The sequence below is a fragment of the Lepidochelys olivacea genome, assembly GCF_965140295.1.
Source record: "Lepidochelys olivacea isolate rLepOli2 genome assembly, chromosome: 1".
Taxonomy (NCBI): domain Eukaryota; kingdom Metazoa; phylum Chordata; order Testudines; family Cheloniidae; genus Lepidochelys; species Lepidochelys olivacea.
In genome coordinates this window covers 134,318,669-134,329,901 of record NC_140411.1, presented here as the reverse complement: position 1 = coordinate 134,329,901, position 11,233 = coordinate 134,318,669, and the positions used below count along the sequence as shown (strand labels likewise).

Here is an 11,233-nt window from a genome sequence, read left to right as displayed (position 1 = left end):
CAACCACCATCCTCCCAGTCACTCAGGCCTTCAGCCCTGCCCTCTCTCTCTTGCTCATTTAGACTGCCCCCAAATTTTGCTGCTTCTTCCTTTATAACATTGCTTTTTGCCCATAGCTAGCCTGGCTACTGTTATCGCCTCTTCTCTGGCTGCCTGACACCCACCTCTGGTCCATACAAAACACAGCAATTAAGGCCATCATCCTTGCCCACTGCTCTAACCACATCACTCCCTCTTTGACCCCTGATATTAGCTCTCCCTGCTTCCTCACACTAAATTCAAGCTTTTTCCATGGCATTCAAGGCCCTTCACAACTTTGCCCATCCCTACCTTTCCACTCACCATTTATCACACTGCTTCCCACGCCTCTACCACTCAGCCAACGAGGCTGGCATCATTGACACAGTTGGGCCAATCTTTGTGCCTTCTTCCACATCGGTCACCCCATCTGAATTAATCAGTAAGGCCATTACCCTGTCCTCTTTTAAACTGCTTCCCAACACAAGCTTCTGCCACAATATTGAGAAGAAATAAGCCAATCTAGGATGGCTGTTTTGAGGATCAGGTAAGGATAACTGACAGTTAAGCCATGCTAACTTTTTAAATAGCAAATTTTAATTTATATAAACAAACTGTATATATTTGATCGTATCCATCTCTCCCATTGTGATCCATTGATCACTTTTCTTGAGATTGTCAGGAACTACATATATGTATTGTGATGGGGCAAGGCCAGATGGCTATAGAAAAGTAGTGGGAGATAGATATATTAAATCCGGGCTAAACAAATCCCTGGTACCAGGATAAGTGAAATGGCAGGTGCTCCAGGTCAATTAAGACACCTGGGGCCAATTAGAACTTTCCAGAAGGCAGGGAGAATGCTAGGTTGATTGGGACTCCTGAAGCCAATCAGGGGCTGGCTGAAACTGGTTTAAAAGCCTCCCCGTTAGTCAGGTGGGTGTGCATGTCAGGAGCTGTGGGAGGAAGTTGCACTGTTGGAGAGGCTGAGTAGTACACACCATATCAGGCACAAGGAAGGAGGCCCTGAAGTAAGGGTGAAGTGGAGCTTGAGGAAGTGAGGGCTGCTGTGGGGGAAGTAGCCCAGGGAATTGTACATGTCATGTTTCTAAAAGGTCAGCTACCATAGCAGATACTATTAGCGTCCCTGGGCTGGAGCCCGGAGTAGAGGGTGGGCCTGGGCTCTCCCCCCACCCCACCTGTGTCCCCTGATTAATCACTGGGACTGGGAGAAAACAAAGACTTTGCAAGGAAGGATAACTTCTCCTCACCCCCCTTGCTGGCTTATGATGAAAATGGCTCAGTAGACTGTGACGCTTGTCTCCAGAGAAAGAAGGGTTATGTGGAGGGTCACAGTGAGACTTTGAGGCTAGTGAAATCCGCCAGGAAATGCGGGATCCATGGAGGCAAGGACAGAGCTCTATCACAGTATGTACAAGACCCAGCACAGTGGAGCCCCAATCCTGGTTGGATGCTATTGTAATACAAATATTAAATAATAGCAACTGTGGTAGAAAATTGGTCTGAAATCAATAAGATGAAATTCAATAAAGACAAGCACAAAGTATTATTCTTAGGAAAGAAAAATCAAATGTAGAGCTACAAAACAGGGAATAACTGGCTAGGTAGTAAAACTGTTCAAAAGGATCTGGGGGTTACAACAGATCATAAACTGAATATGAGCCAACAATGTGATTCAGGTATGAAAAAGGCTAATATCACTCTGGGGTGTATTAACAGAAATGTCATATGTACGAGACATGAGGTAACTGTCCTGCTCGACTCAGCACTGGTGAGGTGTCAGCTGAAGTACTGTGTCAAATTCTGGGTGCCACACTTTAGGAAAGATGTGAACAAATTGGAGAGATCCCAGAAGAGAGCAACAGAAATGACAAAAGTTTTAGAAAACCTGACCTATAAGGAAAGGATTAAAAAACTGGGCATGTTTAGTTGTGAGGAAAGAAGACTGAGGGGGGGACCTGATAACAGTCTTCATATATGTTAAGGGCTGTTGTAAAGAGGACAGTGATCAATTGTTCTCCATGTCCACTGAAGGTAGGATAAGAAGTAATGGGTAAGGGAGATTTAGCTTAGGTATTGGGAAAAACCTTCCCAACTATAAGGATAGTTAAACTCTGTAATGGGCTTCTAAGCGAGGTTGTGGAATCCCCATCATTGGAGGTTTTTAAGAACAGGTTGCACAAACACCGGTCAAGGATGATCTAGGGCTGGACTTGATGACCTTTCAAGGTCCCTTCAAGCCCTACATTTCTATGGTTCTATGTATTATGAAGCTTATCAAGCACATTGAGATTCTTGGATGAAAGGCACTACAGCAGTTCAGAAGGGAGAGCAATTATACCTACACACCTATATAGCAGAGTGAAATTAACCAGACTCCAGCCAAATTCAGCAGTGCTCCTCAGAATCCCATGAGCAGCAGAGAAACTGTCAAAAACCATGCCAAATTTGTAGAAATGCTTAGGAAAGCTAAGAGCAGCAGCAAAGGCAGGCACTTAAGTTATATACAGAGTAGGATGACCTAAGAAATGGAGAATAGGATAAAGTAGCAGAGGCCACTATCTTCCCTGCCTCTTCTCACAAGGCGGGAGAGTAGAGGAGGTATCCAGTAGTGGAGATCCAGCCTACTTTTCAACAACAATAAAGCTGTGGATGAGGAGCAGAAGACCACCCCACCTCTTGAAGAAGCTGAGCAGCATGAGGGAAGGGGAGAGAAAGAAGGCTCCTTTTTCCTTCCAGTATCTAGAGAGGCAGAGCATCAAACTTATCAGACAATGCTAGTCAAAGACTGGTACAAAAGAAACTGATTTCTCACACAGGCACTGCACCGTGGTAGAAATTCCAGCATTGTTCCACTTCTCTATAACTACTATATAAAGTGTCCATCAAACTTTCTGTAACACACACACAGTGGAAGCTAATAATGAAATTATATATAAGCTTAATAGTCATTCTTGTATAGTTTAGATACGACAGAATTCCTTTCTCTGTCAAGAAGTTGAAATGAAAATGAAACCCCTTTCTAGCACGGCAGTCTACATAGCAGTTGCTACAATGGCAAAAGAAAAATTGCCTTTGAACTTTTTTCATTTCAGTCAATATGGTCAGAGGCATAAAATTAAGACACAGTGTTTAATTATACAACCAGGATGATGAGGACGCAAACAGCTTATGTAAAACACACAAAGATATAAACTATATTGCTTTTTCTTTGCAAAATATATTTGTAATGATAGGGCACACTAACATATGGCTTTATATGGTGACTTTCATATTCTAAGTGTTCAAAACATTTAACAAATTAATTAGAGAGATCTTGATAGTAGTACATTAGGCAAATATGTTTCACACAGAAAGTGCCTTGGACATTAGAACCTTTTTAATTGTTAAGGAATGTATGGCAGGACATTGGGGCTGGTGCTGGTTTTTATTTGTTCAGTGATAACAGCATGCTTGGCTTGATCAAAATGAAGAAGAGACACTATCCCTCTCAATCCTAATTTACAATTCATGGGTCTAATCTGAATCCACTACCTTCAGTTGTGAACTATAAGTACTCAGCATCCCTCCAGATCAGGCTGTAAATAATTATTCTCTACTCTGACAAACGGAACTTTAAGTTTCATCTAGGTAGCCAACAGAGATGAGCAGACAGCATATCAATGTAACATCTCTGTCAAAATATGTAGTAATGACTTCTAGTCTAAAGTGCTATACAGCTAACATCACAATTCAGAAGTAAAGCTGTAAGAATTTCTGGATTTTTGTCTGGCTGCATGTGGTCTACTGTGCTCTTCAGCAATGTAAGTGGAATACTGTCCATGTGCTATTTAAATACACAGTATAATACCAGGTAAGCTGAGAGGAAGCACTCAAGAGGTAGAGAAATAGAACGTATAAAAGCCCTCTCGCAATAAAATGTTACAATGTGAAGATGTGGGGGGAGGATCAAAATGTGTGGGATTTTCTTTAAATAAAAATTAGTATTTGTATTATTCTTTAAGGGCTGAATGCAAACTATTTTAAAAAAAATAGCAGGGAACTTTTTAAAAGATCTAATTAGTTATAGCTTCATAAAACGAAATCCTAAAGTAAGTGGGGGGAGCTATGATGGAGAATCTGCAGCAATAAAATACAGAATCCCAAGACAGATTTGTAATTTAGGAATGAATCCCTCAGTGATTTCCCCTAATTCCTAGCATAACTATGCTCCAAATGGGAGTTAAATTGAGAGGAAAATAACATTTTCATGAGGTTTGTTGGTAATTTATTATAAGGAGGAAACTAATAAGGGCCTGTAATCAGATCCTATCACGCTCTACTAAAAAATGAAAGAAGTTTCACGACCAAAACAAGGATGCCAGGATTTCCATTACAGGGTTGAATGAGACCTAACAAATGTAAGTATTTTAACTATAGAAGGAGACAGTCATTGACTGTCAACAAACACTAAACATGTACCGTAGTGGAGATCAGATTATGGGAAGTAATTTCACTAATGAAACAGCCAATATCTTAATGTCTAAAACAAAAATGCTCTGTGTCCCCTAAGAGAGAGTTTATATTATTTTTCAAAGAATCCTGCTTTCTGACAATACCTCTGGTATTTTTCCATTGTACTGAAGATATTAATGCATTTAGTATACCCTTCGACCTGCCCTTACAAAGATTTATGATGCTAAAAAGTGGATGTTGAAAAGAAATGCACAGAAGAAAAATACCTTTCAGCTGCCTTTCATTTACATACATACATAATTAAATATATTTCTGAATTAAATTAATACTAGCAGCTCTTCACCGACTTGTTGATACATTGGGCAGTCTCAATATTATCTTCACATTTTAAAAACAGATTTTGATATAAATGAAATCGAAAGATTCCATCTTCACGGTTTAAAATTATGAACAATATGAGGTACATTATTGTTCTCTTACCGTCAGAACTTGATACGTGCAGCTTAAACAGAAACTCACCTTGCATGATACCGGGAGTGCCAGGAAATGCAGACATTGGTTGAGGAGAGCTGTGACGTGGCTGCCTCAGGCTGATTCTCTGTGAATTTGGTTGCATGCCAGGAGTGGGGCCTGCAGGCTAGATCATTTCTTCTGAAATGAAGGAGTTAGAGCACATACTTTTAATACAGATCTCCTAATAAGGTGACATGCAGTGAAAAACATTGGGCACCAAATCTAATTAACTTGAAACAGACAAAACAGATGCAAAATAAGTTTAAATTACAATGTGCTATGTAATGCTCTACAAGCCAGTTTTGAAAAGATGCCAACTTGCCTTCAAAACACTGAACACGCAGACAATGAAACATTAATTCTATGCAAGATTTGTGGTTGTATTTTTAAGGTAAATAAGTACCTAGAATTTATTCTGACCTTGCACTATTCAAAGGACCAGTGAACTTTATGTCTCATTTTATAACATGGCAACTCTTGAATAAGAGTTTGTAAAGTTTGTTGTGTAGGTGTGTATGTGGGGAGGAGAGAGATTAAGAGCTGGAGGAAGGACAAAGCCATAAATAGTTTTATTCAATCCCAGGTTGTAAAGGTGACAGAGGCCTGACTTCTAACACAACCCAGTTCTGCTCTAGCATTCAAATGGCTTCAGGGCATCCAAAATAAATTAAAGGTTAAAGCTGTGTATCTAAAGTTAGCACCTAAGTAAAATCACTTACCTTTCAAATATGCTGAAGACCAGCAGTTCCCATAGAAATCAATGGGAACTGTGGGTGTTCTGCCCCTCTGAAAGTCAGATAATTCATGCAGGTGCCTAAATATTGGTTCAGATGCATAACTTTAGTCCAGAACTTTTCACCTAAGTAATTCCAGAGACCCCCTATTTGCCAATCCAAATAGTAAGTCTCAACGTTAGTGCTTTCACCCCACTATAGCTTGACAATTATTTAATAATAAAATAATAATAATATGATTAGTAATAACAATGTAAAAAGTAATGGTTAATAATAATAATAATAATAATAATGATAATAGTAGTAGTAAAGTCCTTGAATGGAAGTGCAAATTATTATTAAGTCTTAAGTAGGTAAAAATTATTGGATAAAATTTTCAAAAGTACTTTAGGTGACTCAGAAGCCGGTATACGTTTTTCAAAAATGGCTTAGGCACTTTGAAGCCTAAGCCTCATTGAAAGTCAATGGGACTTTGGAAAACGTTCCCTAGCAAGCATAAGTAACCTATCCAGGGTCACAAAGCTGCATCCAGAACCCAGAACTCCTGAGTCCGATCCTTTAACAGACAGACATCTTTTCCTTCCCTTATTCACCCTCTTTCTTTTAACTGGATTATAAAATAGTCACTAGATTTTAAAACAAACTAAGCTAAATATTTAACCCAGCCCCTCTCCGCCAGCACAGAAAAATCCCATTTTTGAGACCATTTGTAGCAACAGGCAACGCGGAAGGTTGTGCCAGGTTCCGGTTAACTGCCTTCCCAGATTCTCCACATACAGTACATAAAGTATTTCCACAAGGCAGCTGTAGTCCTACTGAGAGATCCTGGGGCCACAGAGTACAACAGGGGCTCCTCTAAGATTATGAGAAATCCTAGGCACTTCAGTAGGCTTTTGTGTATGTTTTTGGTACATTTTATTTGCTGCAATGAACAGAAGCAAATTCATTCTAGTCTATTCTCTTTCCATGATGCCAAGTAGAGTTTCACTGCACTCTGTCTCAGAAGCAACATGAAGAAAGTAAGTTAAGTGGAGCTATCACACTGTCATTGCACACCGGCTCCAGGAGTGGGACTCAAGTTCTTCACCCCAGGAGCAGAACCTCAGTCCTGTGCAGCGCACCTCAGGACAGATCAGGCATTCTCCTAGAGTAGCAGCTCTCAAACTTTAGCAACCCGAGGACCTCCATTTTGATTTAAATTTTTTCATGGACCCCCAAGCCTCCTTCTCAGCCTCAGGCCCCGGCCCCACTCCACTCCTTCCCCCAAGGCCCCACCCCCATCCCACCTTTTCTTGCTCCTGCACCATCCCTGTCCCTTTTCTTTCCACCCCCTCCCCTGAGCGCACTCCATCCCTGTTCCTCCCTCTTCCTCCCAGTGCCTCCTGCACGCCACTGAACAGCTATTCCCCAGCATGCAGGACACGCTGGGAGGGAGGTGGAGAGGTTGATCAGCAGGGCCGGCAGCCCTGGACATGATTCCATCTCCTCCCCCTCCCTCCCAGCTCCTCCTGTACACTGGGAAACAGCTGTTCCCCGGTGTGCAGGAGGCGCTGGGAAGAGTTGAGGGAGGGAGGGAGGGAGGGAGGAGTTTTTTATTTAGCAGCAGCCAGGAGTTTTTTATTTCCTCAATTTATTCCAGTGCTGTTGATATTGAAGAAGTAAACTACAGTTGTCTTTTAGGTAAATTCATGACACCATACCTTTAGTGCTTCAGTTCTGCCATCAATGCAACAAAGAAGTTAAAGTCTCAATATTACGAGAAAATGACGTTTTTAAACACACATGACAAGTGAAACAGAAGACTAGAAAACTACCACATCACAGGTAACATTTGGTGTATGAGGAAATGGAAGTGGGAAGAGAGTACTTTCACACTGGTTTCCTCTAGGTTTGGCAAAAGGAATGAGAGATTCTGCCAAGGAGAAGGAATGGGAATGATGCACTTTGTAATACCAGTACTGTACCTCATGGAACTTCTCAAGATCTTCGTAAGATAGCTCCTCGCCACATGAACGTCATTTTCAGATGGCATTTTCTGTGCTACAATATCCACCATCACTTTCATCTTCCTGAGCAGCCAAGCAAGGAGAGGAACAGACTGGACTGAGTTGTGATATGAGGCAAACTGAGTGGAGGAGAACTTTAGGCTTTTGTTTTGCATCTTTTATTGGTGTGCGTACATGTGTTTTGCAAAAGATTTTTTTAGCCATAGACTTGTAATTAAGTGAATTACCATATAAATAAAACAGACTAAGTGCATTATAATGGGTTATTTTGGGGGATAGAATCTTATTGTATACTTTCACAAAAAGCATGACTAGGAATCAATATATTACAAGTAGCCAAACACCAACACTTCTTCATTATTATACCTTTCACTGTTAAGTTGTCTTATATTTACCACTTCCTATATTCCAAAAAAGTTCTCTATAAAAGACACAAAGTAATATGAAATTAATTCTAAAACTCTCAGTGCAAATAGGTAAGATAACTGGAAAGAAAAAGGAAGATATTAAAAATCACATTAAAAAGATGGAAAATTTTGCAGGCAACTAAAGCTGTTGGAAACACACCAGCTAGTACAATGCGGCTGTGTTAACTCTGAGTGACAGAACGAGAGCACCTAAACCTACAATCCAGGAAACCTCTCCAGAGTTAATGGAAGCATTAATAAAAGCATTTCACTGAGTCTCTTCCTAACAGCACTTTAAAAAGAAAGCTGTTGCTTTCTATAAGGACTACTGGAAGAGAAAAATCATGTTACATTGCGGGAGGGGGTAGCCTTTTCCCCATGAACTATGAACATTTTTACTTTATTAGAAGGAAGTCTCAAATTACATATGTGTAAAACAGAATTGCACTTAAATAAACTCTTCCACTCTACTTTCAGAGTAGAATCTGCCTTTTCAACACCACGGTAGTTGTAATATGGACACAGACATTAGAATGGCAGACATCTTGAATCTCAAAATCTCTTTGAGTTTAGAAATTCAGAACTAGTGTTCAGATAGTTGCCAAGAAAACACTACTGCTGAAAATCTGATACCAGTAGAAACAGATATTCCCTAGACCAAGAACCAAAATTATTAGCTAATAATAATTAGCTAGGCCAGCAGGTTTACTTGTAAACATCACCAGTAAAAATCTGCACAATATCTGGCTACTGAATCCAAACTTCTTTTTTCTTTTTGTGAATCCAAACTGTAATTTCAGATTAGTCTGAATTCAGACTAAACTTCCCAATTTAGAGTTTAGATAACAATTTAAATTTGTTCTGGTTTAGATTTACATGTTGTATTAGTGTGTCCATTAAAATTGAGGGGGTTGAGTCAGATCTGACGAGAGCTAATCAAGAGTAAATGCAAAAAAACAATGGCATTACACCAGTGTAAAGTACTATTATCAATCAGATCCAAAGTAGTGCCCTACAGTTTGGATATATTCTAAATTAAGTCAGGTGACATTCAATTAAAAGGGGAATAGGGAAAAGAAAACAAAAAAAACTTTTTGAAAAAAGTTATTCCAAACTAAGTTCTGTCCCTTTGCTCACTTCCACAGAATACCAAGTTGTAAATTCAGCAAGACACCTTTTCACATTTAGAATCCCAAACAAAGAAAACATTTAGTACTAGCTGGCACAACTTCAGGGCAACTGCACCTCTGTGGTCCACCAAAGGCACCCACTTTAGGCTTCCGGCTTCCAGCCATCACCGCTCTCTCATTGCCTCCTGACTGGGGATTTTAAGGGTGCACTGCCCTCTACCTTACACTGTGGTATGCCCAGCAAACCACACTGCCTAGAAAGGCCAGAACATGTGCTTTGCTTTCTCTCTGGGCGCTATGACCAGTGTATTGTCCAATTATAAATAGGCTTGGCAGAATTTGATTGATTTTGTCAACTGATAATATCAATGCTTCTTTTTAAGCATTTTTTTCCAATTTTTAATTATTTTAATTTTCACACTTGTGCAAAATTATGGGTGTGGGGGGTCAGACAATGGGGTGGATTAGACAATAATTATTATTGACAGTAGATGTTGAGAGTCAAAAAATTAAAGCTTTACAACCATTAAAACACAGCTTGTCAACCTCACATGTCAAAATATACAAAGTAAATATCCTTAAATCAAACTCTAATATGTTCTCAAGCAGCATTTTTCTTACTTTGCCTATCTGTACATTTCTATTATTATTGATGGAAATATTTTTTCTTCAGTTTGTGTTTGTATGGTTACATCAACATACACCAATAAAAATCTAATCCTTCCAAATTTAGTTATAAATTACCATACAACTCCTTTTAAGCAAGCACATTTATTCTCGGGGTAAAGGTATTACAGAGAAAACATATTTAAACAATAAAAGCAGTTACATGCACACTAAAAAGCTTACCAGAAGTCATCCCAACTCCAATCTAGGATTCTATTAGGTTTTAGTCCTTCAAAATCCACAAATGGGTTTTCCCCACACTTCATCTGTTTTAGATCCAGAAACAAGACTGGGCAGATCAGCCAGTTTTTTTTATAGTGCTTGGGGCTTTGATCTTTGTGTTCTGTAACAGGTAATCAGCAAACAATGACCGTCTCCTCAGGGCTAAGCTTCAAAAGGCTAGGTTTTTGCATAACCAGAGTTGGAGAATGTGCATTAAACTCTTCTTAACGATTTTTCAAGAAGTCCACTTATTGTCGCAAAAGTCCATACCTGTCTGGCATGTTTTCAACACAGTCTTTTGAATTCCCAGATCTTACATCTGTCATATCGCCTCGCTATTGAAGTTACATGCAATCCCAGCCCACAACAACACACAAATGTAATACAATAAGGTATTTTAAAGATACTGTAAGAAATTGCTGTATCTATCACACTACTTAATTATGCCAAACTAAAAGGCCACTACCAGGATTTATTTTTTCGTTAATACCTTATTCTACTTCTTGTGTGAACCAACAAAGGAACTAATGCCTGTCTGCTGACTCATGCTTACTATGTAATATTCAAGTGAAGCTGCAAATCCGTCAGTTTAAAAAAAGAATAAGTTACATAAAACAGACTATGCAATGTTTCTAAAAATGTCAATCAAGCAATGAAAGACAAGTTTTTCAAGTTAATCATTTGGTTACTGTTCAGATCTCCAGTCAAAATGTTTCCTTTCTCCAGTGCTGGTGCTGACATACTCACATTGGCCATACTGAGTCAGCACAGCTTTAACCTAGCACAGGAATAAGTTTATGAACTGAAAGTTTGATAGAGTACTCAGTTACTATAGGGTTTTAACTTAAAAATCCTACCACTCAAAAGGAGATTTCACATAGAAGTAGTGAAGTGGATGGAGTTGGGAAGGAAAGTTGGGAACATCTTGTATTCTCTGCAAAGTTACACTCTGTTTAGTTTTTAATTTACGTATTTATTTTTTTTTTTTAGAAAGAGGTGGAATTCCTGTATAAGTTACAAGTAGAGTGCATATAATGATATCTTTAGCTAAGGCTGCACAA

General features: G+C 39.3%; 1 protein-coding gene across 5 annotated transcripts in view; it reads right to left on the bottom strand.

The window, feature by feature from the left end:
- The window catches only part of SHROOM2 (shroom family member 2), a 190,223-nt gene that overhangs the window by 62,834 nt on the left and 116,156 nt on the right, over positions 1-11,233 (bottom strand). For 3 of the 5 annotated variants that reach the window (XM_084617251.1, XM_084617252.1, XM_084617253.1), the window contains one exon: positions 5,014-5,145. In XM_084617251.1, the coding sequence (XP_084473377.1) occupies positions 5,014-5,145 (132 nt within the window). Of the gene's footprint in view, positions 1-5,013; positions 5,146-7,705; positions 7,811-11,233 lie in introns of all 5 variants that reach the window. The other 2 variants (XM_084617250.1, XM_084617249.1) reach the window with 1 other exon arrangement.